The sequence below is a fragment of the Mixophyes fleayi genome, chromosome 5 (genome assembly GCF_038048845.1).
Source record: "Mixophyes fleayi isolate aMixFle1 chromosome 5, aMixFle1.hap1, whole genome shotgun sequence".
NCBI classification, from domain to species: Eukaryota; Metazoa; Chordata; class Amphibia; order Anura; family Limnodynastidae; genus Mixophyes; species Mixophyes fleayi.
Genome location: NC_134406.1, coordinates 269,305,189 through 269,330,769, shown reverse-complemented (window position 1 = coordinate 269,330,769; position 25,581 = coordinate 269,305,189). Strand labels below are relative to the sequence as shown.

The 25,581-nt window shown below is 42.6% G+C and overlaps 1 protein-coding gene across 1 annotated transcript in view; it reads right to left on the bottom strand.

The window, feature by feature from the left end:
* Nucleotides 1-1,017: 1,017 nt before the first annotated feature.
* AQP1 (aquaporin 1 (Colton blood group)) overlaps nucleotides 1,018-25,581 on the bottom strand; it is a 29,236-nt gene continuing 4,672 nt past the window's right edge. Inside the window, exons 2-4 of the mRNA XM_075214094.1 lie at nucleotides 5,623-5,787; nucleotides 4,242-4,322; nucleotides 1,018-2,567 (exon numbers count right to left, since the gene is read on the bottom strand). Coding sequence (XP_075070195.1) covers nucleotides 2,391-2,567; nucleotides 4,242-4,322; nucleotides 5,623-5,787 — 423 coding nt within the window. The 3' untranslated portion in view covers nucleotides 1,018-2,390. The remainder of the gene's footprint in view (nucleotides 2,568-4,241; nucleotides 4,323-5,622; nucleotides 5,788-25,581) is intronic.

The following is a 25,581-nucleotide window of genomic DNA, read 5'->3' as shown; positions in this document are numbered from 1 at the left end:
CAATGGAAAAGATGGCCCTGATGCTACGGTATATTAACACTATTCTAATTAAATCATACTGAGGGGGTTTGCAAACCCCTAAACTGCATGTGGTAGAGGCCAAAATGCATGGAAACATCCGGACCTCTGCTGGCTGATACAAGTGCTAGATGCCTAATCAATAATAATAATAATAAGTAATAGTGCCTCTTGTATCTTGCTAGTGGTCTCTTATCTATGATTGGCTGATCAGTGTAAGAGACCTCTCCTGATTGGCTGCCGTACATTCTTTTTGGGTTTTTTCCATTCCCAGATTGATTACATTGGACCAAGACAGAAAGTAGATTTTAAATATGCATTTATCAGGGAGACACCAATTACTTGTTAATTATGGGCACAATATTAATTTAGTGTTTCATGACAGGGGTGCTACTGTTTATTATATCTCATAACGGGGATATGTGGTTATTATATCTGGAAAAGAGGGCACTAATATGTATTCTATTTTATAAAGCGGGGACTACAATTTGATTTATTTCTTATGGGTGCAAATCTCGTATTGCATGTTAGTGGCACGTATGCACTGGCGCCCGTGTGTATGTACAAGCGCCAGCATGCAAGAAAAGTCATGGGATATCAGGGCATGCTGGCAGTTGTAGTGCCATAAGAGGTTTCAGTATGAATTTACAGTATTATCCTGTAACCTAGCAGCATACCTTCCAACGTCGGTCTCTCCGGCATCAGGAAGGGGTGTGGCCACAACAACCTGGGGGTGTGGCCAGTCCCCCCACTAGAGGTGTCCATAGCGTTTTTGAGGCGCTAGGCTGCCCTGTTATTTCCTCCCCTCCCCTCCAAACCCCTTCATTCGTTTTTGGGTTTTTTTACTATTCAGCGGTGTTTTACCATGTGGTTCTGTAAACTGCCTCTTAATACATTAAGCGGACAAAGATGGCACCTTGCCACTAATTGTTCAGTTGTGTTTACACCAATATAATTGTAGCATCATGTATCGGAGGGAAATATAGGTGAAGTCAGAGGTCTGTTAGTAGAAGCTTATTTTATTCAGAAACCCAATTTATTTACAATACTGATAATACAAGATAAGGTAGCTAAACAAAGTATGGAAAGTACTGTATCACATTACATGTTAGAGACTGTCAGACTTCATTATATAATACCTAAATCCAACTGAGCAATGGTTATATATTAATCCTGATAAAATCCTGAGTTTATTTCTTTTCAGTATGGCATCTTCACCCTTTAGGCGCCACAGTCCTGGGACTCAAAGGGTTACAGAAAGAACAAAGGAAACGCTAGATGATAAATACAGATAGAGAGCTAGATGGATAGGGCACAGTTACCCATAACAATAACTAGGTGTGTATGACAATGTTGTCCTCTGAAGTTAGTGACTTTGTCGTCGCAAAACATATATATAAAGTTTTAGTTGTTTTCATGCATTCTTGTTAATATTCATCCTTCTATCCCCAAAAAATCTACAGCTGACAGTTCATCATCATCATCATCATCGTCACCGTCAATCACATGATTTATACAAAGTTTTAAGTAACCCTATTAACATACTGAGCAGAATGTCTAATACAGACGATCCTTGCGTAGATTTCACGTTCAGGAAAATTTAGGTTCTGAAACACTTTCTTGACTTTACCTGTTGCTTCCATGAATTAATTCACTACATATGTTTCTCTTTGTATCAATACAAACCTGCTCACTTGTAACTTTAGTTGTGCTTTTACTATTTCTTCTATAGTAACTTACGTTCCCCATCTGGATGAAAATATCATGTATGTTTCCCATTGTCTCAGTATAACATTATGTTACAAACTGATTATTTGTAACAAAGAACGTGTGGTCACCTAATATACTAAATATAAAAACTGCCAGATAATTTTATTTGCTGCAATTTTTATGGCTGCACCAAAAAAACATTCAGGATTTTTTTTCGGATACATAAATTTTTACTGGATTTCGATTGAGAGGAGCCGCTGTTTTCTAATGTTCTTGAACAGGATTTCTCTTGTATAAGGGTCAGTTGACATTAGTTCCGCCACCCTCTGAGCTCATGTACTGTTTATGACTCATACGTGTTTGTACATATATGACAAACTTTATATTATTGTGTTTTTCCTAGAATAGTTTCTATATATCTTAGTGGACTTTTATTGGTCGGTGATATGTAAAATTGCATGCAGTTGACTATGAAAAGTATAAAATATTACAGTACATCGTTTGTGTGTAATCATGAGGTTAGGCAAAAACATCGCAAAGGCATCAAAGCAAATGGAAAAATAAACTGCAAATAAGAAACCCATTTTGGATTTTTTTTTTTACAAACAAGTCCATAATACTGACATCTCTCATAGATAAGTTTTTTTTGTTTGTTTAATTCCTTATTTTGGTTTCATTTCCATGCGGGCGTTGTCGTCTCCATCCAACTCGTACTCCTCCACCTGGCCATTGGTCCACACCTTTAAGCGGTCTGTTATGTCACTGGTCCTTGGCGACAAGATGAAGTCATAAATAATTGCAGCAGCTGCGCCTCCAATCATTGGCCCCACCCAAAAGATCTGATTGGCAGAGAAGAAAATGTGTTAGGCGTTGTTAAGTTTTTCTATTCATTTCTAAACATACACATCTCCCTCTCTCTCTCTCTCTCTCTCTCTCTCTCTCTCCCTCCCTCCCTCTCTATCTCACTCTCTCTCTTTCTCTCTCTCTCCCTCTCTCTCCCTCCCTCTGTCTCTCCCCTCTCTCCCTCCTTCCCTCTCTTCCTCTCTCCCTCCCTCTCTCTCTCCCCTCTCTCTCTCCCTCCCCCCCCTCTCTCCCCTGCCTCTCTCTCTTCCCCTCCCTCTCTCTCTCTCTCTCTCTCTCTCTATCTCTCCCTCCCTCCCTCTCTATCTCACTCTCTCTCTTTCTCTCTCTCTCTCTCCCTCTCTCTCCCTCCCTCCCTCTGTCTCTCCCCTCTCTCCCTCCTCTCTCTCCTCTCCTCCCTCCCTCTCTCTCTCCCCTCTCTCTCTCCCTCCCCCCTCTCTCCCTGCCTCTCTCTCTTCCCCTCCTCTCTCTCCTCTCTCTCTCTCTCCCGCCCCTTCTCTCTCTCTCTCCTTCCCTCCCTCTCTCTCTCTCCCTCTCCCTCCATCCCTCTCTCTCTCCCTCCCCCTCTCTCTCTCCCTGCCTCTCTCTCTCCCCTACCTCTCTCTCTCTCTCTCACCATTCCTCTCTCTCTCACTCCCTCTCTCTATCCCTCCCTCTCCCTTCCTTTCTGCCTCCCTCTCTCTCTCTCTCTCCCTCTCTCCCTCCCTCCCTCTTTCTACCCCTCTCCCTATCTCTCTCCCTCTCCCTATATCTCTCCCTCCCCTCTCTCTCTCCCTCCCTCTCTCTCTCTCTCTCTCTCTCTCTCTCTCTCTCTCTCTCCCTCTCTCTCTCTGCCTCCTCTCTCTCTCTCTCCCCTATGAATTTATAACACTGAACTGTCCAGTTAGACAGGAGGCTCCATGATGTAAGCTGAGCAGTCTGGAAGTGGTAGTGTTAAAAAGCTGGTGGGTGGGAATCATTGTGCAGGATTGCGCTGAACAGCAGATTTTCACAATGGATTTATCATCGGACTAGTGCATTAACTCTTTCATTTCCAAAGCACACTGCCCAGAAAGTATTTAAGGGTATGACTGATAATACAGATGGCGGGCTAGAACCCAATTATGTCTAGTAATCAGCTAAAGGACATGTGATTCAGTGTTGAACGATTCCTCTATGTGGCACTAAGGGTTAACTTAGCAGCAACATTGTTTCATCAGAGTAAAGAATAGGAACAGTACAGGAGACTGCCTGCCAAGTTCTTCTGTAATAAACCAGAATGGGGCTATTCAGATTACTAATGGGGTTTTTTGGGGGGAGGGATTAAAATCTCTGGGTCACATGTAGCTAGGTTAGAAACAGTTTAAAGATATTCTTCTTTACACCAGACAGCAGCAAAAGGGTTAATAGAAATAATTATAATAATTTACTTATAATCTAATTATCATTTATGAGAGAGGAATTCAATACAATGGTGTGAACTTTCCTTTTAAGTGATCGCCTCCTTTACTGCGTTCCATTCAATCACAGTTTTTATATACTGTAAATTTATGGTGGACTGAAACAATCTATTCTGTCAACGCTGAGAGTGATAGCACAACTGCCACCTTCTCTGTTTAATGGGAGATTTAAACAACACAATAGTTTCTCAGAGTACAGGGGTGTTTTCTTACCCAGTGATGTGTGAAGTTTTTAGCAACTACCGCGGAGCCGAAAGACCTGGCTGGGTTCATTCCGCATCCGGTGTAATCAATCTGAATAAACAATAAGCAATAAATATTACACGTCAATATTCCTCTAGTTACTGTATCTGCAGAGCTTCTATGTTTAATACAGGAGCAGAAATAAGAACGGACTAACCAGCATCAGACATTGTATGGAACATTCACTGTTTGGAATTAAATAAAATGACTACTTAGCAAGTTTACAAATAAGTTTAAGGCAACATGCGGCTTTCCAGCTGGTCTGGGACTACAAGTCCCAGCCTGCCTCGACAGTCAGTGAACCACAATCAGCAAGTGAGTCACAGGTTGCTACATCTGTGTTAACAATGTCATAACTCCCAATATATTAAAAAAACAAAATAATGGACCTGGACCAGATAAACCTTTGTTGAAATGATGCCACCGATCTTCCCAAAGCCCATCTACTTCACTGAAAGTCAAATTCACTTTCTGATAAGCCACGCCCCATTTTTGCACCTAAAAATTGGGAATACTTTTTTTTAAATGAATTTGTCATCTATAGAGAGTGGAGGCAGCCATATTGTAGCTCATTCATGAAAAGCCAGTGACGTCATTGCACCATTCATGACCAAACATTCACAGGACACCGGTTCTGAGCGAATTGATAGGCTGCCGTGTCCTTAATACTGGTTCAGCCAACAAAAGTGCCCCTTAAACTGTGAGTAGGGGATAGGTCCACTTCAAAACTGGTCTCTTTGTTTCCAGGGTAGAAAGCACCTGAAGACTGAAATTCAACCAGGGAGGCAGAAGTTTTGAAAAAATAGCTGGAGGCCTTGGGTCCATGTGAGTTCATATAAACTGATTTATTGGATTTAGTGTAATCAATTTCCTTATTGTTCTACTGTCTCATGTTCAGGAAATGAGACCGGCGCAGCTTATAAAAAAATATCTTAAAAGGACATCCCACCTTCAGATAACTTTAATTATTTAATGTATTGGCTTGTTAATGCTACTCTCTCGATACAATTGTGGCCAATACAGAGAGCACAGCACAAACGTATTCTAACCCAGGGCCGGAGAAGTAAACAGCTCAGTATCGAGACTTAAATACGTTGCTGAAATTTACAGACGGAAGCCGGAATGTAAAACAACGTAATAAAGAAAAGCTGCAGGAGGGTATTTATAAGCCAATAAATTAAAGTAATCTAAAAGTGTCCATCTTCTTTTTCATACTTGTATTTATGTTAAGTCTAAATCCTATTTGGATTTTCATGACTATGTATAATTTCATGTAATAATGGAATGAGACGGATTTCTGACCCCAACTTGGACATAGGGGAGAGTTTTTGGAGAAAATGTGTGTTCTTACCGCAATAAGATGCCCCAGGGCCACTGAGAGACCTATGGCGAGAGGAATGGATCCGGAGACGTCATGTCTGCGTCTATCCGTGACTGCGACAACACACAGGACCAGCTGGAACGTGATGATGATTTCGATCCCTAAACCTTGTCCGGCTGACACTCCATCGCTGAGCTGTAAAACACAAGAACAAGGACATATAGTTCAAGATTCTCTTAAACAGGAAAACACTAATGAAACAAATGTAGAAACGTAAGAGAAATTATCTGAGTATTTATCTTAAAAATATAAGCCAAAGACAATCATCCGAAATTGAAAGGATTAATGTATTAACTTCGTTTCGTAGAGTGTTGGGCTGTCAACAGTGATACAAGAACGTCACCTGACTCCTCGGTGCTGTAGGAGGACCCTGTCGGTCATCTCTAGGTGCGGGGGCATAATCATTTATTTATTTATTTCCTTCTTGTTAATCCTGACAAGGAGCAGCTCTAGCACCATGCGGTTTTAGCTATCCCACCTTTTCAAAACCACTTTTTAAAAAAAAAAAAAATTAATAAGTTACGGTTTGCCATGTGTTGTATACCACCCATCATACTTGTTGACTCTCCGTAAATGTTGGGGAGGCTCCCGAAATTCGAGGAGTCCTAATGAACTTGCGGAATAGCAGACACCATCCTGGATCCCAGGCAGCGAGTCACGTCATTAATCCCCGCCCCTGCAGTGCAACGCACAAATCGTGGCAAAGGGGCTGGGGCTACGGTGACGCTATTTTGTCATCTCTTAGAAATACTACTAACTCTCCTGGAATGTCCGGGAGACTCCTGAATACCGGGTAGGTCTCCCGGGAGAGGAGGCAATTCTCCCGCATCCTCCCCACTTTGCGCCTCAATGACGCGTTTCGCAGGGAATTGCGTCATTCTGGCCCCACCCTCCGCGTCAAAATGTACATTTCATAACGGGGCGGGGCCAAAATGACGTGATCAGCCCGCCACGACCCCTCCTCCGGGAGGGAGAAATAATAATTTGACAAGTTGACAATCGGGATGTTGGTTTTAAACCTTGCAGGTACTTTAAACCTGTACTTTGTGTGCAATTTGCTCTTTACTAAACTTCTTGGTTTAGAAGAGGAGAGCGGTGGGGCGCAGTTTAACGCTCACCCTAGTCTGGATGAACTTCTTGAAGTTCATTCCAAAATATTATCCCACAAAGCGAAGACTTGTGTACAGATCCGTGCGCAGAAACAGACACAATTTCAGATTTTACAATAGCCCAGCTCTAACCACCAATACACCACATCCCACCCTCCATTGGTGTTTTGTTCCTTTGCTGCCCTTTGACATTGTTAAAAACCCTGCGATCCTAAACAGCAGACAGAGCCCCTGGTTTAGCCGCAATACAACCGTTGTAAGGTACTTTTTTCTTTCATTTAGTTTTTATAGAGAGGCAGCTTTTGTATAAGCACCAAACTTCCCACAGGAAAGTTGATGGTGACGAGGACAACGACAGCTGAGAGAGACACAATGCTCAGTTGTGCAAAATGCCAGCAAAGGTCAGGAACTCAGTTCCTGCAATAAATTACTTTTAGGGATGTAGTTTCCTTAAAGGTCAGTCTAATAAACCTAAACGATGAGCTGCCTTATGCAAATTAGCTAGTAGTAACTTTAAACGTGTACATGCAAATTGCAAGACTTTATTCCAACAGAAGATATTTAAGATAAAGTTCTAATTGTGGAGTAACTATTTTCCTATGCACACTAGGCTTCCTGTCTTTAAGCCTATTTAAGGACATCGCAGAAAGCTTCTCTGGGGCTGAATTGACTGACGACAAAGATCAAAAACTTGCATTTACCTAAATAGGACACTCAAATACAGGTACAACCATCCCAAATTCTTTCAAGGTATGAAAACTATTACATATATATCTGTTAATGTTACTAGTACAGTATATCCTTTATATAACGTGTAGTTCAGATTTAGTGGTCATTTAAAACCTGTTGAATGGACAACACAATGTTCAAAAGCACCATGAACACAATGCCGATGTAGTCAGTCACTGACAGCACTATATAAGACAGATCTTCAGTCTACACAGGTTTTTAATACAAGCAGAGAACAGATGAACTGTTTGGTGTTATCTATATGTCCGATGTTTTCTTAAACTCAAATGAATGCTGGAGATCCATTATACATCGGGGTGATGATAACAAACTTTGACGGTAGTAACATTGTATACACAGAATAGCAGAGATCAAAAGATGGTAAAAAGGTGTCTTTACATATCTCCCATCTGTCCCGATCTTGGCAGGACAGTCCCAAATCGCGGGTTATGTTAGGGGTGGAGCTTGCACAAAATGGGCAGAGTTTCAATCAAAGCGGGCGTTTGGGGCAGGATTTGAGAAGATTGGGGTGGGGATTATTTTGTCCCAATTTTCCCTGTCTAAATTTTGGGAGTGGGGCGTGGTGAGAGGGCAGGGGTTGACAGTTTGCAGCAAATCATGTTCATGTGGTTTTGGCCCCACACCTGTGACGAAAGCAAAATTTTTCCTTGGAAGGGGCGGGGCTAAAAGACCACAATTCACAGTGAATTGCGTCATTGAGGCTCCCATCCTGCTCATTCACTAGGAAGTGGGCAGGATGCTGGAGAATTGCCTGCTCTCCCGGGAGTCCGGGAGACCTACCCGGCATTCGGGAGTCTTCCGAACATTGCAGGAGAGTGGACAAGCATGTCAACAAAATAAACTGATGCAATCCCTATTTTTCTCAGTATAAGGCTCTGAGGCTCTGTATCTTTTTTGCAAGCTGTAGCTGCATTAGAAGAATGCTTTGCGGATGATATTTGTAAACAAATTATCTACAACATAGAGACTATGAGGTACTGGATAGTTCAAGGTTATTCAATTATAAACTCTTTGCTCGCTCCCCTATTCTCTAAAAGGGCAAGAAATAAACAGAATATGTGGATTAAAGATACAATAGGTAAGGCAACTAAATATAAACCCATTCTGTGAGCATTTCAACTCTCGGCTGAGATACACAATTTATACCCATGTCACAAGCTGAACCGTAATCGTGTAGACAATTCCCTGTTACACCTACACTATATGCCACAAGCACAACCATTGGGCAGTCGGATACCTCTGGAAGAATTCTGTTGCCGTTGGTTTCCATTATGCTAACTGTCCGCATACACCCTGCTCATTAATAATCAGCCCTTTATTGGGCTTTCTCAGCCAGGCAAGGCAGCTACTTTATTTATAAATCCATCGCAATCCCGCAAGTTATTACAATAACCAGAAGTTCTCAATGTACACTGGAAAATCTTCCCAAAAGATTAGGACTGTCCGCCCCCTGTCCGCCAGCGACTGTGGTAGCCATAGCGACTGCATCAAAATGTTTATCTTTTTTTTGGCACTTTTTGTTGTGGTTTCATGAATAGCTTCTTTTTTTTTTTACTTATTCTGAGCAAATGTTCCACGGCAGATACAGTAACGCAGCCCTATTACCATTGGCTTTCTTGTGTATAAAACGAAGGTCCCATTAAATCACAGGGGGACGTTTTTCATTTAAAGCCTCAGCCCTGTTTATAACACGCACGAGGACAGAATGGTTATAAGCCACTCTTTCATTCCCGAAGCTCGTCTGTTCTCCCTGCAAACACTGTGCCCAGGCACAGCAAGACTCTCAGGACAACGTATTACCAAGGCATGTATTCATGGCTGGAACCCGCAGTCCGCATTCCTCGACTAACCTTTATAAAGCATTACAAGCTATTGTGCCATTTATCACAGAAATATCACAGTTTAAGCATATTAAAGGGTGACATTCTGGCATTAAGAATTAACATTTTCAAAATTTATTTTTTTACACATATGAATGTATTTTGGTTTAAATGAACTTCACTCAGCTGTTCTTTTTTTTGTTATTTATTTCAAAGTGCTAAAAAATGGAATTGTGTCTGAACTGTTCCCAGTTCGCTAAAGTCGACTCATCACAATACTTTTATCTGCCTTGTGTAAGGAAAAATATAGCAAAGTATCAAATAAATAAATCTTATGTTTCAATAATAATTCCTTTCTGCATTGCTGTCTGTTTTCTTTTTCAGATCTAAGAGTTGGGTGGTCTATAAAGAGTAGTCTCTCATACTGGGTAAAACAATTTTAAAACATATATAGTATATATATATATATATATATATATATATATATATATATATATATATATATATATATATATATACATATTACCACCATATCTGTTTTTGCAACGTTTTACTATAAATTCATCTTCCTTTTATCCATAGATGAGTGATGTGTTAGTGAGGACAGGGCTGCATGTGACAGGGGCAGTGACATGATGTGAGGAGGGGAATGGAGGGAAGCAGAAAGCCACAGACTGAGAGTTATATAGTGGAAGGAGCAGGGTACCCAGCAGCACAGAGTATATCAGGAGATGAGTGATGTGTTAATGAGGACAGGGCTGCATGTGACAGGGGCAGTGACATGATGTGAGGAGGGGAATGGAGGGAAGCAGAAAGCTACAGACTGAGATATTGGTTATGGATGGAGCAGGGTCCCCCAATATTAAAGACTAATAATGTGAGGCTCTTGTTAAACTGATGCAGAAAGATCTTGATGTCAAACGCACCTCAGCATGAAACAAAGTCCAAACAGTACAATAAACTATCTCAGCAATATGTGTAGACAAAGGGTTTGAAGTGTGTGGGGTTAGAAGTAACCTGTAGCCAATCTGTGTATTAAAAAATGTGTTCTAGAATAAACTGTATCCAGTCAGAAAGTAACAATATCGGCGGCACAACAGTTAACAGACTCAAGTGCAATAGAAACAAGAATGTGAAAGGCACCTTAATTATTTTTTAATTTACATGCTGTATATCAGTGCAAAACAAGGACACAACAGAACTGTCTGTATCCTTGTTGTGTAACTGAGTGAAACAAGTGCCTGCAAATTGTGAGCAGGTAACAATCTTATATAGGGACAATGTTTTCTTCACTATCACAGGTTTCGTCCTGTGGGCTCACAACATGTATCATGATATCATGTTGGAAACGTTTGTATCTGTAAAAGGAGAATTTGTACAACTGTAGCTTGTCCTGTCTGTGGTTCCTTGATTCCAGTGAAACAAACACATTTCTGTCTGTTCTAACTATAATTGTCCAACCAGATTTTACAGACCTCTGCGTTAATTAAACATTAATAGTAGGACCATCATACCATCCTTTGTGCCCTCTGTAATGTTTGGCGGAGCTATAAAATGAAGCAAAATAGTTCTTATCTGTTTCAGCTTCTGTCTTTATGTATTGATAGACATAAAGTGAGGAATTGTGGCATGAGGCATGAGAAGATGGGCAGTATATGGTAAGGATATGGCAGCTATGCCTAGCATTGGCTGTGTAAGATTGGCATGAGGCTATTATGCTGTATATTATAATGTGTATGGTGGGCATGGGTTTGCTATGAACTGTATAATGTTTAGTGAGCATCGGGCTGGCAGCCATCTGTCCGTTATGTTGGGCAGAGTCTGTACATATTGGGTATGGAATTGGCTGGGATGTGTCCATTATGTTAGGCAACATCTCTATAAAGTGGCATCAGACTGGCGGGCATGTGAACATTATATTGGGCAGAATCTGTATATAGAGGACATGGGTCATCCATGGACATCCCTGGCTTATCTGCATCAACTGATCTACTGTGTACCGACCCGGCTTGTCAGTTAACCCTTCTCCTGCTGAATCACTGGCTTATCTGCATCAACTGATCTACTGTGTACCGACCCGGCTTGTCAGTTAACTCTTCTCCTGCTGAATCCCTGGCTTATCTGCAACAACTGATCTACTGTGTACCGACCCGGCTTGTCAATTAACCCTTCTCCTGCTGAGTCCCTGGCTTATCTGTATCAACTGATCTACTGTTTACCGACCCGGCTTGTCAATTAACCCTTCTCCTGCTGAATCCCTGGCTTATCTGCACCAACTGATCTATTGTGTACCGACCTGGCTTGTCAGTTAACCCTTCTCCTGCTGAATCCCTGGCTTATCTACATCAACTGATCTACTGTGTACCGACCCGGCTTGTCAATTAACCCTTCTCCTGCTGAGTCCCTGGCTTATCTGTATCAACTGATCTACTGTGTACCAACCCGGCTTGTCAATTAACCCTCCTCCTGCTGAATTCCTGGCTTATCTGCACCAACTGATCTACTGTATACCGACCCGGCTTGTCAGTTAACCCTTCTCCTGCTGAATCCCTGGCTTATCTGCACCAACTGATCTATTGTGTACCGACCCGGCTTTTCAGTTAACCCTTCTCCTGCTGAATCCCTGGCTTATCTACATCAACTGATCTACTGTGTACCGACCTGGCTTGTCAATTAACCCTTCTCCTGCTGAGTCCCTGGCTTATCTGTATCAACTGATCTACTGTGTACCGACCCGGCTTGTCAATTAACCCTTCTCCTGCTGAATCCCTGGCTTATCTGCATCAACTGATCTACTGTGTACCGACCCGGCTTGTCAATTAACCCTTCTCCTGCTGAATCTCTGGCTTATCTGCATCAACTGCATATAAAACATTATTTTATATGCCATTATTTTGTTTTTCCTGATTGTACATTTACAAGTTTCTACTTTTTACCTGTTATTATTCTACTATTTATATGCCTTTATCTTGTTTTTCCTGATTTTATATTTACCAGCAACTAGTTTTACCTGTTATTATTCTTGCCTATTTCCATTGTCCTTATTACCTCTCCTTCTATTATTCTTTGCCTTCCATGCCCTAATTGGTTATTGTCCTCCATCTTGCTATTGTCTCCCTGCTTATTCTTACCTGTTATCCGCTGTCCTTACTATCTTACTGTTCTGCTATCATTCTTACCTGTCTTCATTGTCCTTATTATCTCACTGTACTGTTGTTCCATGCCCTCCACGCCCTAATTCGTTATTATCTTCCACCTTTTCATTGTCTTCCTGCCTTTGTTCTTACCTGTTTTTCACTGTCCCCACTATCTCACTGTTCTGTTACTCTCTCTCCCTACTATGCCTCCCCGCTCTCACTCCATACCCATACTCTCCCCCCGCCCTACCTCTCCCGTTCCTCCCCGCCATCCCCCGCGCGCTGCTCATCTTGCTAACCTCATCCCCATTTCCCCCCTCTCCTCTCCCCCTTTCTTCTGTGCCCTCTGGAATGCCAGATCCGTCCGCAACAAGCTGACTGCTATCCACGACCTCTTTCTATCCAACTCCTTTAACCTTCTTGCCGTTACTGAAACCTGGCTCTCCGATTCTGATACTACTTCCCCCGCTGCCCTCTCCTATGGTGGCCTCTCCTTCACCCACTCCACCAGGCCTGGTGCCCACTCTGGCGGTGGAGTTGGCCTCCTCCTCTCCTCCACCTGTACTTTTCGTGTCATTCCCCCTGAACCCTCCCTCTCCTTCTCCTCTTTTGAAGCTCACTCCATCCGCCTCTTCTACCCCATCCATCTCCGCGTCACTGTCATCTACCGCCCCCCTGGCCCCACCTCCCTCTTCCTTGACAACTTTGCTAGCTGGCTTCCTCACTACCTCTCCTCCGATCTCCCCTCGATCATTCTCGGTGACTTTAATATCCCCATCGACAACCCCACCTACCCTGCTTCCAGCAAACTGCTCACCCTCTCTTCCTCCCTTGGTCTCACCCAATGGACCTCCTCCTTTACCCATTGCCTTGGTCACTCCCTTGATCTTGTCTTCTCCTACCTATGTAATCTCTCCGACTTCTCCATCTCTCCCTTTCCTCTATCCGACCACCATCTTCTCTCCTTCTCTCTCTCCTCTTCTCCTGCTCCCCTCCCCCTGCCCAAACCTACTCTGTCCATATGCAACCTCGATGCTCTTGACCCTGCCTCTCTGTCCGCCTCTCTCGATACCCTCCTTTCTCCCCTTTCCTCCCAGGCCTGCCCCAACCAGGCGGTCTCCCTCTACAATCACACCCTCACCTCCGCTCTGGACGCGGTCGCCCCTGCCCACTCTGTCCACCCCCGCTGCTCCAAACCCCAACCCTGGCACTCCAAATTTACCTGCTTCCTCCAAAAATGCTCCCGTTACGCTGAACGTCACTGGAGAAAAACCCGCTCCCTGGCTGACTTCCTCCACTTTAAATTCATCCTTTCATCCTACAGCTCTGCCCTCTCACTCGCTAAACAATCTTTCTTTAAATCCCTCATCTCTTCCCAGTCCTCTAACCCCCGCCGCCTTTTTGCCACCTTCAGCACTCTCTTGGCCCCCTCCCCTCCCCCCACCCCCTCCTCCCTGACTGCCTCTGATTTCGCCTCCTTCTTCTCCTCTAAAATCGAGGCCATCCGACTTGAAATCTCCTCCTCCACTCTCTCTTCCACCCCTCCCACTCTTCTGTCCTCCCCCCCCAACCACCTTCCCCTCCACTCCTTCCGTCCCACCACCGGCGAGGAAGTCCACTCTCTCATTTTATCCTCCCCCCCCACTACCTGCCCCCTGGATCCCATCCCCTCCCACCTTCTTCGCTCCCTTTCCCCCACCACCTGCTCCCACCTCACTCACCTCTTTAATCTCTCCCTCTCCACTGGCATCTTCCCCTCCTCCTTCAAACATGCTCTCGTATCCCCCATTCTTAAGAAACCTAATCTCGACCCCACTTCTCTCTCGAACTATCGCCCCATATCTCTTCTCCCTTTTGCCTCTAAAAACTCTCGAGAGGCTCGTCTGCAGCCGTCTCACCTCCTACCTTTCTGAATACTCCCTCCTTGATCCTCTCCAGTCTGGTTTCCGCCCCCTCCACTCCACTGAAACTGCCCTGGCTAAAGTCACCAATGACCTCCTCTCTGCAAAAGCCAGGGGCCACTTCTCCTTTCTCATCCTCCTTGACCTCTCTGCAGCCTTTGACGCCATTGACCACCCCCTCCTCCTTCACACCCTCCAGTCTTTCGGCCTCTCCGGCCCAGTCCTGTCCTGGTTCACCTCTTACCTTACTCACCGTTCCTTCTCTGTCACCACCTCTGGGTCTCTCTCCCCCCCATTCACCCTTCCAGTCGGGGTCCCTCAGGGCTCTGTTCTGGGACCCTTACTCTTCTCTCTATACACCTCCTCCCTGGGTGAACTCATCAGCTCCTTCGGCTTCAGCTACCACCTTTACGCTGACGACACTCAACTATACCTCTCCTCTCCTGATCTCTCTCCCTCCCTCCTCTCTAGGGTGTCCGCCTGCCTCTCTGCCATCTCCTCCTGGATGTCCTCTCGATTCCTCAAACTTAACCTTGCCAAAACTGAGCTCATAGTTTTTCCTCCCTCTCATACCCCATCCCCTTCTGACCTCTCCATCACTGTCGACAACACCTCTATCTCCCCTGTCCCCCAACTTCGCTGCCTTGGTGTCATCCTCGACTCCTCTCTCTCCTTTGGCCCCCACATCCTCTCTCTTGCTAAATCCTGCCGCTTCCAGCTGCGCAACATCGCTCGCATCCGGCCCTTCCTCTCCCAAGATGCCACCAAATGCCTTATCCACTCTCTGATCATCTCCCGCCTGGACTACTGCAACCTCCTCCTCACTGGCCTCCCCCACTCTCATCTTGATCCCCTTCGATCCGTCCTTAACGCTGCAGCTAGGCTTATTTTTCTCTCTCGCCGCTCCTCTTTTGTCTCCCCCCTCTACCTAGCCCTTCACTGGCTCCCATTCCCCTTCAGAATCCTCTTTAAGCTCCTCACACTCACCTACAAGGCCCTCGCCAACTCCACTGCGCCCTACATCTCCACCCTCCTCTCTATTCATGCTCCATCCCGCCCTCTCCATTCTGCCTCTGACCGTCGTCTCTCTTCCCCCCTTATAACCTCCTCCCATGCGCGTATCCAAAACTTCGCCCGCGCTGCCCCCCTCCACTGGAACAAGCTCCCTCCCTCCATCAGAACTTCCCCTAATCTGTCCAGCTTCAAACGGGCCCTAAAAACCCACCTTTTTCTTAAAGCCTTTCTGTCTCCCACTTAACTTCCTACCTTATCTTCTGCCTCTGTCCCCCTACTCTCCCTCTCTCCCCTGCGTCTCTCTGTCTGTCCACCCCTCCCCTTAGATTGTACGCTCCTCTGAGCAGGGCCATCTCTCCTCCTGTTTCCACCACTTCTAACTCTGCTCTCCAGCTACTTAGCCCTCCTCCTCGAGGGTCCTCCACCCCACGTCCACTCTCGCTCCCTCCTCCCCCCTGGGGGTCTCCCTGTCTTCCGCGCCCTCCTTCTTGGGCCCCGTCGTTTGCGGATCCTCCCTCCCCCTTCCCCACCCTCTCTAGCTGTGCATTGAGCTTACTGAGTTGCTGTGTTTACTGTACTGTGCTGTCTCCCATTGTATTGTGATTTTGTTTGTCTCTGTACGGCGCTGCGGATGCCTTGTGGCGCCTTATAAATAAATATTAATAATTAATAATAATAATGGGACCACTGGGTATGAGGCATGTACAGGGCATCGCACTGTGATGAATATAGGTCATGTTATGGTGGGCAGAAGTTGTATATGATGGGCACTGGTTGTATGTGATGGGCATGGGGAAGGTTATGCTGGGCACAGCCTGTATAAGGTGGACATTATGCTATTATACTGGTCATTATACTGTATGGTATGGGCATGGGGCAGGTTACGCTGGGCACAAGTCTTTGTATAAGGAGGATATTAGGCTATTATACTGGTCATTATACTGTATGTGGTGGGCGTGGGGCAGGTTATGCTGGGCACAAGTTGTATAAGGTGGACATTAGGCTATTATACTGGTCATTATACTGTATGTGGTGGGCGTGGGGCAGGTTATGCTGGGCACAAGTTGCATAAGGTGGACATTAGGCTATTATACTGGTAATTATACTGTATGTGGTGGGCGTGGGACAGGTTATGCTGGGCACAAGTTGTATAAGGTGGACATTAGGCTATTATACTGGTAATTATACTGTATGTGGTGGGAGTGGGGCAGGTTATGCTGGGCACAAGTTGTATAAGGTGGACAATAGGCTATTATACTGGTAATTATACTGTATGTGGTGGGCGTGGGGCAGGTTATGCTGGGCACAAGTTGTATAAGGTGGACATTATGCTGTTATACTGGTCATTATACTGTATGGGATGGGTGTGGAGCAGGTTATGCTGGGCACAGGATATATAAGGTGGACATTAAGCTATTATACTGGTCATTATACTGTTTATGATGGCATGGATTTGAGATGGCATAGGCTGGGCACAGGACTGTGATGACCATGGCACACTGTCTATGGTTACAGTAGGATGATGGTATGTATAAGGAATGTTATACTGGGCACAGTGGACATTAGTTTGTTATGTATGATGCAGTTATGTTGGCCAGTCTGCATACAGTGGGCATGGGATTAGCTGGCATGTATCCGTTATGTTGGGCAGAAGTTTTACGTCATGGGCATGGACTGGTAGGTATCGTCAGCTGACGCTGGCTACTGGCTACTTTGCTGGGAACGGCATGTACTTTTCATGTACTTTTTTGTTGTCAGCAAAGTTAGTGCATCGTTAACAGCCAGACGCTTTATGGTAAATATTTAGATACATTTATATATAGGTGATATCGTGTCCATACTATGCACAGTGCACTACATATATCTTTTTTTGCCATAAGGCACATATTATTTACTTTTCCATAACATTGCACTCGTCATGGTATCCATCCTCAAAAATGTAAGTCCTCCTTCCCTAAGAAGTTGGGCAGTACTGTATCTGTTGCCTAACCATAATGGAAGCAGCCATTGTGCTAGCTGAGGTAATATTTATAAAAGTGCAGCCCGCCAGTACCCCAATGCAGCACCTCAATACCTAAACATCGGCCGAGGCGTGTCTCTGTGATGTCACTGGTTCCCTACAACCTGATAGGCTGCATGCTCATAAACATCGCGTCTCTGTGATGTCACTGGTTCCCTGCCACCTGATAGGCTGCATGCTCATAAATAATGGTTCAGCGCACAAAATGGCTGCCGGCACTGAGTGTACCTGACAGGTCCATGTTAATAAATGGTGTAAGGATACATATTAAGACCTGACCCTGTCTGTACTCATCTCACATATAAATTGAATTTATATATATATTTATCATTCTGTCTGTGTTTGAAGATAGCGAGAGTTATCTGTTTATGTGTAAAAAAAATTAAACCTAAAACATTTTGCAGCTGCAGCTAAATATGTTTAGATATATGTTGCATGTGTTATGTTTGTATATATTCATTAACATTTACTCTGTCTCCATGAAGATATCTAATGTTCCTTAGTTATCTGTTACTATGCAATGTAAAAATGTAAAAGAAAATATTTTACTGTTCCCCATTTTATACCTCCCTTGAATATTATGTATTTTATCTGACTATAGTTTTCTCATGGGGCTTATTTATATAAGACTGCATAGAGCAGCGATGTACTGTATAAGCAATAACAGCCAATCAGCTATTAGCTTTTATTGGTCTGTCTCCAATGAACTGCTATAAACTGATACCTGATTGGCTGTCCTGGGTCTTTGCTCAGTTATTAAATAAACCCAAAAGGAAATTGATAGGACTATTATCAGTCATAACGTGGTTGGAAGATGGCGGCTATCAACATGAACTGATGTTAGAAGTGGTCAATCCACTCAAGGACGGAGCAGCCAAATTTGCACAATGTGATTGGCTCGCTCAAATATAAAGGGGGTAGTCATTATAGACATAAAGTTGCCCTTGGTAAAATGTATAAAATTAAGTTGTAACTTGATGAGCATTTATAGACCATTGAGCACTTGGTAAGAATTTATAAATACATATTTAGAGACGTAAGAACGCATCCTTATGGGTACTTGGTAAACATCTGTAGACCTAGGGGTAGATTTGACAAACCTTCCAAAAAAGGAAAAGTGGAGGTGTTGCCCATAGCAACCAATCAGATTTTAGCAATTATTTATCTATTACATTCTAGAAAATGATAGCTAGACTGTGGTTGGTTGCTATTGGAAACACTTCCATTTTTCCTTTCTTTTTAGAAGCTTTGATAAATCTACCCCCTAATGGGGTATTAGTAAATAATGATAGGTGTGCAAAATATTCTGAAGCTTTGACATTATCTAAATGAGCTAACTATAGTCATAAAGTTATCAATATACAGCATTATTCAGTATTATAAGTAATTATAATAAAGTTGTCTGATGATGACAGATATCACCCTCAATTAGTTTGATGGTTATGAAGTGATTCCCAGTCGATCTCTACAGTCACTCCCCAGAGATGTGGTAACGTTCTCTGGTTTTACAGATGGAAGCCAACTTCAAGTGATGCCATAGAAAGACACATTTGCCAAACCAGTTGAGCATGAAATAAAATTTGGGCAGCCAAAGCACTAATCCAATCTTATCCATCTCTTCTTACGAAAGACCAGCATTAAGAATATTTGCTGACTGAACGTGGGCAATGTAATAAGATAACAGTTACTGTAACAGAATCAACACAAATGTGATGTGACTGTGTCTGTACCAACCCTTAAACACCACTTAAACCACTGTGGTGTGTGACACAGATGCACAACTCTGGTAAGATCGCACCTTTATCTATGAGATGATATACTGATAACTTGTATAAGACCTGTGAAGTATCTAGTGATACGTTGGGTTACTGTTGTGAACTTGTTGGAGCAAATACAATTATGTCTGTTTTATTAAGGAGAAGAGAGAAGTAAAGGGTCCCCTCAAATACATTTATTATTTCAAATTGAGAGCAACTAACGGGGGTTTATTTGGTCAAGTTGTCTTTTTCCAACTCTTCCGCCATCTCTAGGGCCAGATGGTGTGGTTGGATGGTGACCACACACTCATCTGCGGTCATCGCTGTATTTGCCATCCAGTCCGCTAACCTTGGGCTGTGCGCCAAGTTACCAAAGGAGTAAATTTTACTGCACCCCAGTCAATAATAAAAAATTATACAGAGCGACACCTTGTTCATCAATGGAAAAGACGTGATATGGATCTACCGAGTCTGCATCTCGTCTGGCTCCAACCAGCCACACAACCAATGTTAGACCACATTCATGGGTGAAGTCTGTATCTACCCTTGGTGTGTTGCCTTACTCCATGTTCACTGAAGGATGAACACTGAATGCAGGGGGGGGGGGAGGGCTGGTGAATTTAAGCCCAGGGGGCAAGACTCAATGCAGCATCCTATTAGAAATATTTTAAAGGGAAAAAAAGCAGGTGGCCCAATAACCCAGCCCATGGTAGCCTACTATGAGATCAGCCCAGGGGGCAGATACCCCCTGTCCCTGAATGAAGTGGCTAAAACAGTGACAACAGTGGTTAGCACTTCTGCCTCACAGCACTGGGTTCATGAGTTCAATTCCCGACCATGGCCTTATCTGTGAGGGGTTTGTATATTCTCCCCATGTTTGCGTGGGTTTCCTCCGGGTGCTCCGGTTTCCTCCCACACTCCAAACACATACTAGTAGGTTAATTGGCAGCTAACAAATTGACCCTAGTCTGTGTGTGTGTATATGTTAGGGAATTTAGACTGTAAGCCCCAATGGGGCAGGGACTGATGTGAGTGAGTTCTCTGTAGAACGCTGCGGAACTAGTGGTGCTATATAAGTAAATGGTGATGATGATGATGATGAAGTATACATAAAGTCTGTTAAGCATTTAATAAAGGTTATAGGAGTTTTGCCAATGCTATCCTTCACGGTGATCAATATGCACTATTGCAAGATACATATCATGCCTGTCAGCTTATCTCCTAAGTTTTAAACCAAAGAAGATGCAGACATAATGTATCAACGTCTGCATCAGACCTGTTCACACTCAGCTGCAGAACACAAGCTCACAAGTGTTCTTTCATCCATCTCTAGCTCTTTCCAAATTTTGGAAGGTGAACGGAGAGGAGATGAATGATTATGGATCTGTATATAGAAATGGACTAATAGAGAACACACGATTCTTGCCAAAATCGAAGTGAAAAATACATTCTCCCTTGATACATTTTATTGAAAGCCATGTCTACTGTTATATCAAAATAAGTTACTCTTGCAGTGAGAGAGTGATGTTATTAATATTTAAATTGGGAATCTTAAACCACAGTCCTACAGAAATAGTTATTATTACCTTATAATAAAACTTTACTTCTTTTAACTTCACTAAGTGTTATATGATCACAAAGTACGTTTTAATGGAGAATAAATGAATGTCTATTTGCTTAAGTTTGGTCAAATATAACATATATAATTAATGTTAATGTTCTCTTTAAGCTATGTCAAGTTTTGTTAAAAAAATATCAGCCTTATCAGTGCTATAGAGAATTTTCGGTGTATACGTTGTGCTGGTGATTTGCTCTGTGTAGAGAACTTGCAGCTGTTTCATGTAATGCTCAGCAGTACAGTAATACCTTGAGAGACTTATCTCAATGTCCTAACCAAATACTGAACACCCTAATGTTCCGCTGTGACCTCAGCCCCCCCCCGCTGCCCGCTCCACAGAATGAAAACATCTGTTGTATTTTCAGAGCTGAATTTGGCAATATCTACATAGAAAAAGACTACACAGATTATTTTCACGTCAACTTCAGCTTTTACAATGTAGCAATAAAACAATTGAACAGAACACAAAAAGTAACATTTTGAGTTTTACAAGTAGAAATATGTTAGAGCAGGTGAGCTTGTGCAATAATCCTACACAATGGGGGGTATTCAATTGTCCGTGAGGTTTTTTTTCCCCCGCAGCATAAAAAAAAAATCTCCAGCGGGTTTTTAACGGCAATAGCGACCATTTTTAGTTAGCGCAGCGCGAAAACTCGTGCAATTCAATTGAAAAAGAGTGAACACTGCCCCCGCGCGTTAAACATTGTGTTTGCGAGTTTTTAGGGGAGTGAAGGGGAGTTTTAACGCGGTCATGTATAACACAAAAAAAGGTTTTGAAAACATTTTCATACATTATATCGCATTACACATTGATAATATCTACACTACAGTACTTTCTTTAACATATTTTTTAATTAATCTATTTTTTTCCATAGAATCATCTAAACTATGTCAAAATACATTACTACATTCATATTTGTACCAAAAACATACATAAATGTAATTATGTAGTGATTTTATTTATTTATTTATTTATGTTTTTTTTTATTTCATTATTTTTTCACAAGAAAATCAACTTACACAAGTTAGGCATCAGTGATAAACATAAGTTTAACTTTTTTTTCACATTATTATATGATTTGAAATACTTTTCAGAGGTTTTTTATTTTTAACACATCCCAAAGAGGTGGGAGATAAAACAGCATATTTGCCTGTTTAACGCGCCGCGTTAAAAAAAAAACAATTGAACAGCTTTTAAGACGGCTGCCTCTCGCACACCCTATACTTTCAATAGACCTTCTACTGAAGCGTGAGAGGACCGTTTGAGTAAAAAAAAACTGAGCGTTACAAATGGAATTGAATCGCGGGTAAAGGTATCCCGCACGAAAATGATAAAAAAACGGTGTTAAAATGACTTAACGCAGCAAAAAAAAATGCGCTGACAATTGAATACCCCCCAATGCACGTTGTCTTTGTGAGGTCTCATGATCACTTGTGTCAAAATACTTGTAATATATAGTGTTCTTAGCGCTAGTACAATGCATGCACATGGGGGTGACATTGGAACTCATTGTATCCAATACCACCATACTCACACTCATACTTATTTTCGGGTTGGTTGCATTTGCACTTATGCTACGGAGTGACACGTTTTTTCAGATAGCATCTGATCCATTTTTTTGTTCAAGGCAGGGGAGGGTTGGCACATTTTAGCCTGGGGAGCAAGACTGTACTCAGGATCCTATTAGGAACATTTTAAAGGAAAGATATGTAAATGGCCCAGTGATCCAGCCCAAGGCAGATGCCCCCAGCCCAGTCTGCCCCTAGTTCAAATGCAACTATAATGGCTCAATTGCCACTGCATATATAAAACGCGTTGACATTTGGTATGAGGTGTTACTAGCATTGGAACGTACGCTGTTCAAGTCCTAGAGGTTACCCAGCCTACATCTACAAAAAAAACATAATAAAAATAAAGTACTTGAAGAAGAAAGGGGTATGAAAACATTTTATAACAAATATTCATACCCGCCAACCTGAGCCATCCTTAGCCACGTATGTTTTTACACTTATTGTCCACTTGCAATGTGCTAGGTTATATAGATGTATTGACGCTAAAGGAGGGATTTCAATTCTCCAACATGAGCCCCTGGACTTCACCGCGATGTCCGACTGCTCTCATCTCTGGGTACTATGGCAACCAAACCTCATGGATTTTACTGCGCACCTCCAGGGAGTGCGAGGAAAAAATCTGTGATGTCGCTTTGCCGTGAAGCGGGTTCTGGGGGGCCCCGCAGGGAATTGAATTCCCCTCGATGTATTTTTTGTAACCAATTAAAATTTCAACTGGAAAGTGACTGGACAAACCTGGGATATTGTCCCACTGACATGACTCAGACTGGCAGCTACACTTTCCAGAAATATGTTTAAGACAATGAGGTGTTTTATAAACTGCGTTTGGTGAAAGCGGAGGCTCTGGTACCGCATTAGGGGTCATTTATCAGGCAAAAAGTTAGAATGAGGAGGTACAGAAGTCCTTTGTCTGTTACTGACACTTATGTCGCTCTGTGTCACTATGATGTAAGACTAAAATCAATATAATAGAATACTAGGCTACCTGTCACCTTTCTATCGTGAGTCACTTAATACCTTACACAAAGTTGAATGATTAATACCCTCCCTCTGGGATGTCAGCTCTTATGAGCAGGGTCCTCGTCCCTCTTGTTTCTCTACCTATTCTTCTGCTTCTACGTCACTATACATTTATGTTTGGAGTGTTTGAAGCCCTGGTAGTATTTGTTTAATGTTCGGTAATGTATCAACCCTGCATTGTCTTATGTCTGTTTCTGTACCGCGCTGCGGAAATTTTGTGGTGCCTTATAAATAAAGGATAATAATAATAATAATAATAATAATAATAATAATAATACACCAATAATCTCCAAAAGCTAAAAGTAATGAGGATGAGTACAAGTGTTTATGTTGGCAGTGTGTCCATGTTACTCTTTTACGTTTGTTTCTCTGCAAACATTTTAAAACTACAAAGCGCAATGAAGGTGCTAAGAAATCCAAATATTACTCATTGGGGTGTGACCAATGCACTATTCCGTGTAACCATGGCAAATGACGGGACAACCCACCCTATTATATATATATATACAAGTTAACCCGTGCATGATACTCATGCATTCTAGTCAAATCAAGCTACTTAAGGTGTTAAAAAGGTTCTTGTCATGCATGTGGGGCTAGCCCAGGCCTCCTCAGGGGAAGAGCGTTACTTCCCGACGCAAGCGCCCTTTTTTAACATGGTTTTGTTCACATGTCACCACCTCATCATTTTTCTCCATCACCTCATCCTTCATCTTCATCACCACATCCTTCATCAAGCTACTTAAGGTGTTAAAAACTCCCCACTGTCACCCCCAGCAACCACCAACCACTCCCAACTGTCACTTTTCCTTCAAGAAATATATAGGTCAGTGTATAACTGTGCCCAGCAGGTGGCGCTGCAGCTTGTTTTGTTTTTTTTTCACACACGCCACTAGGCATTTATATAGTAGATATATATATGCATTTTGTTTGTACAGCTCTGCGGAATTAATGGTGCTATATAAATAAATGATGATGATGATTTACCCAGATTTTTGTATTTATACAAAGTTGCAAAGCTGCTGTTTTCTTCATAACTTTTTTACTAATGTGAAGTCTTTACATTAACGTAACTATTTGAAACATTTAGTTTAAAGAGTCCAACTGTTTCATTAAATTTGCATTGGAGGCTTAGATAACAACATGATACAAATAATGCCAATGTGATAGAACCCAAGAGCTAACAATCAGACATTTGCTTACGTTAGTCTGTTAACAATCCGTGAACGGTGGAAATACAACATTGTCTTCAGCTGCAGTTTTAAATCAGATGTGCACTAAAGACACATAAATAAATATGTAGATATATCACTGAACATAGAAGACATATATTTGCATAAAGTACACTACACATCCAAGGCAGCACCCGATTTATTTCTAGTGATTTGTGTTATTTAATGGGGCTGTGCACCTTCAGATGACTTTATTTCATCGGCTTATATATTCCTCCTGCAACTTTTTCAAAAGTGTCTAATCTTTTTTGGCTTTGTTCTGTAGTTTCACTAACCATTATCTGGATACAACACAACATCGTCGGTTCAGTTTGAAATCATTTGAAACTAGAGATCAGTTTTGTGTTGTATCTAAATAACAAAAATAAATAAAGAACTGTTTTTGATTATATAAAGAGATGGATGAAAAACACAGAAGATAGCCAGGAAGATAAAGTTATGTCTGTCGCAATGGTTGTAGGCGACAATATGTAAGCTGTCAAATCAAAGTGATCTGAAAATCCCTTTAAGCGGAGTTTATGTGTCTTTTGGGTACATATGGTCAAACATAAATCAGCACAATAGTTGGCTCACGCCGCAACACACAATATTGTGTTACTTAACACTTTCCATGTTGCCATATTATAACACAGATGGGAAGGTGTAATATTGAATTATGTTGGCCGTTATTTTACCCACAATCATTAAACACATCGGTGCTAGCACAACATATAACCTAGAAATATATTTAATAAAACCACCACATTATTATAGCTGGTTCCTTGTCCTCTGAAAACACCAATGCGGAAATTGTTGTGTTTCTCCATCAACTGCCTAACACAATACTCTGAAATAATAGGAAATTGTTGTGGGCAAGCGGTCCCCGTGGGTGATGAAGCTGGCAGTAAAAGAAATCCATGGTGTTTAGGCTTGTTTGTCTACTGCAGGGCACGGACAACCTATCCTGCCGCTGTGGTACTACAAGTTCCAGCATGCTCTGACT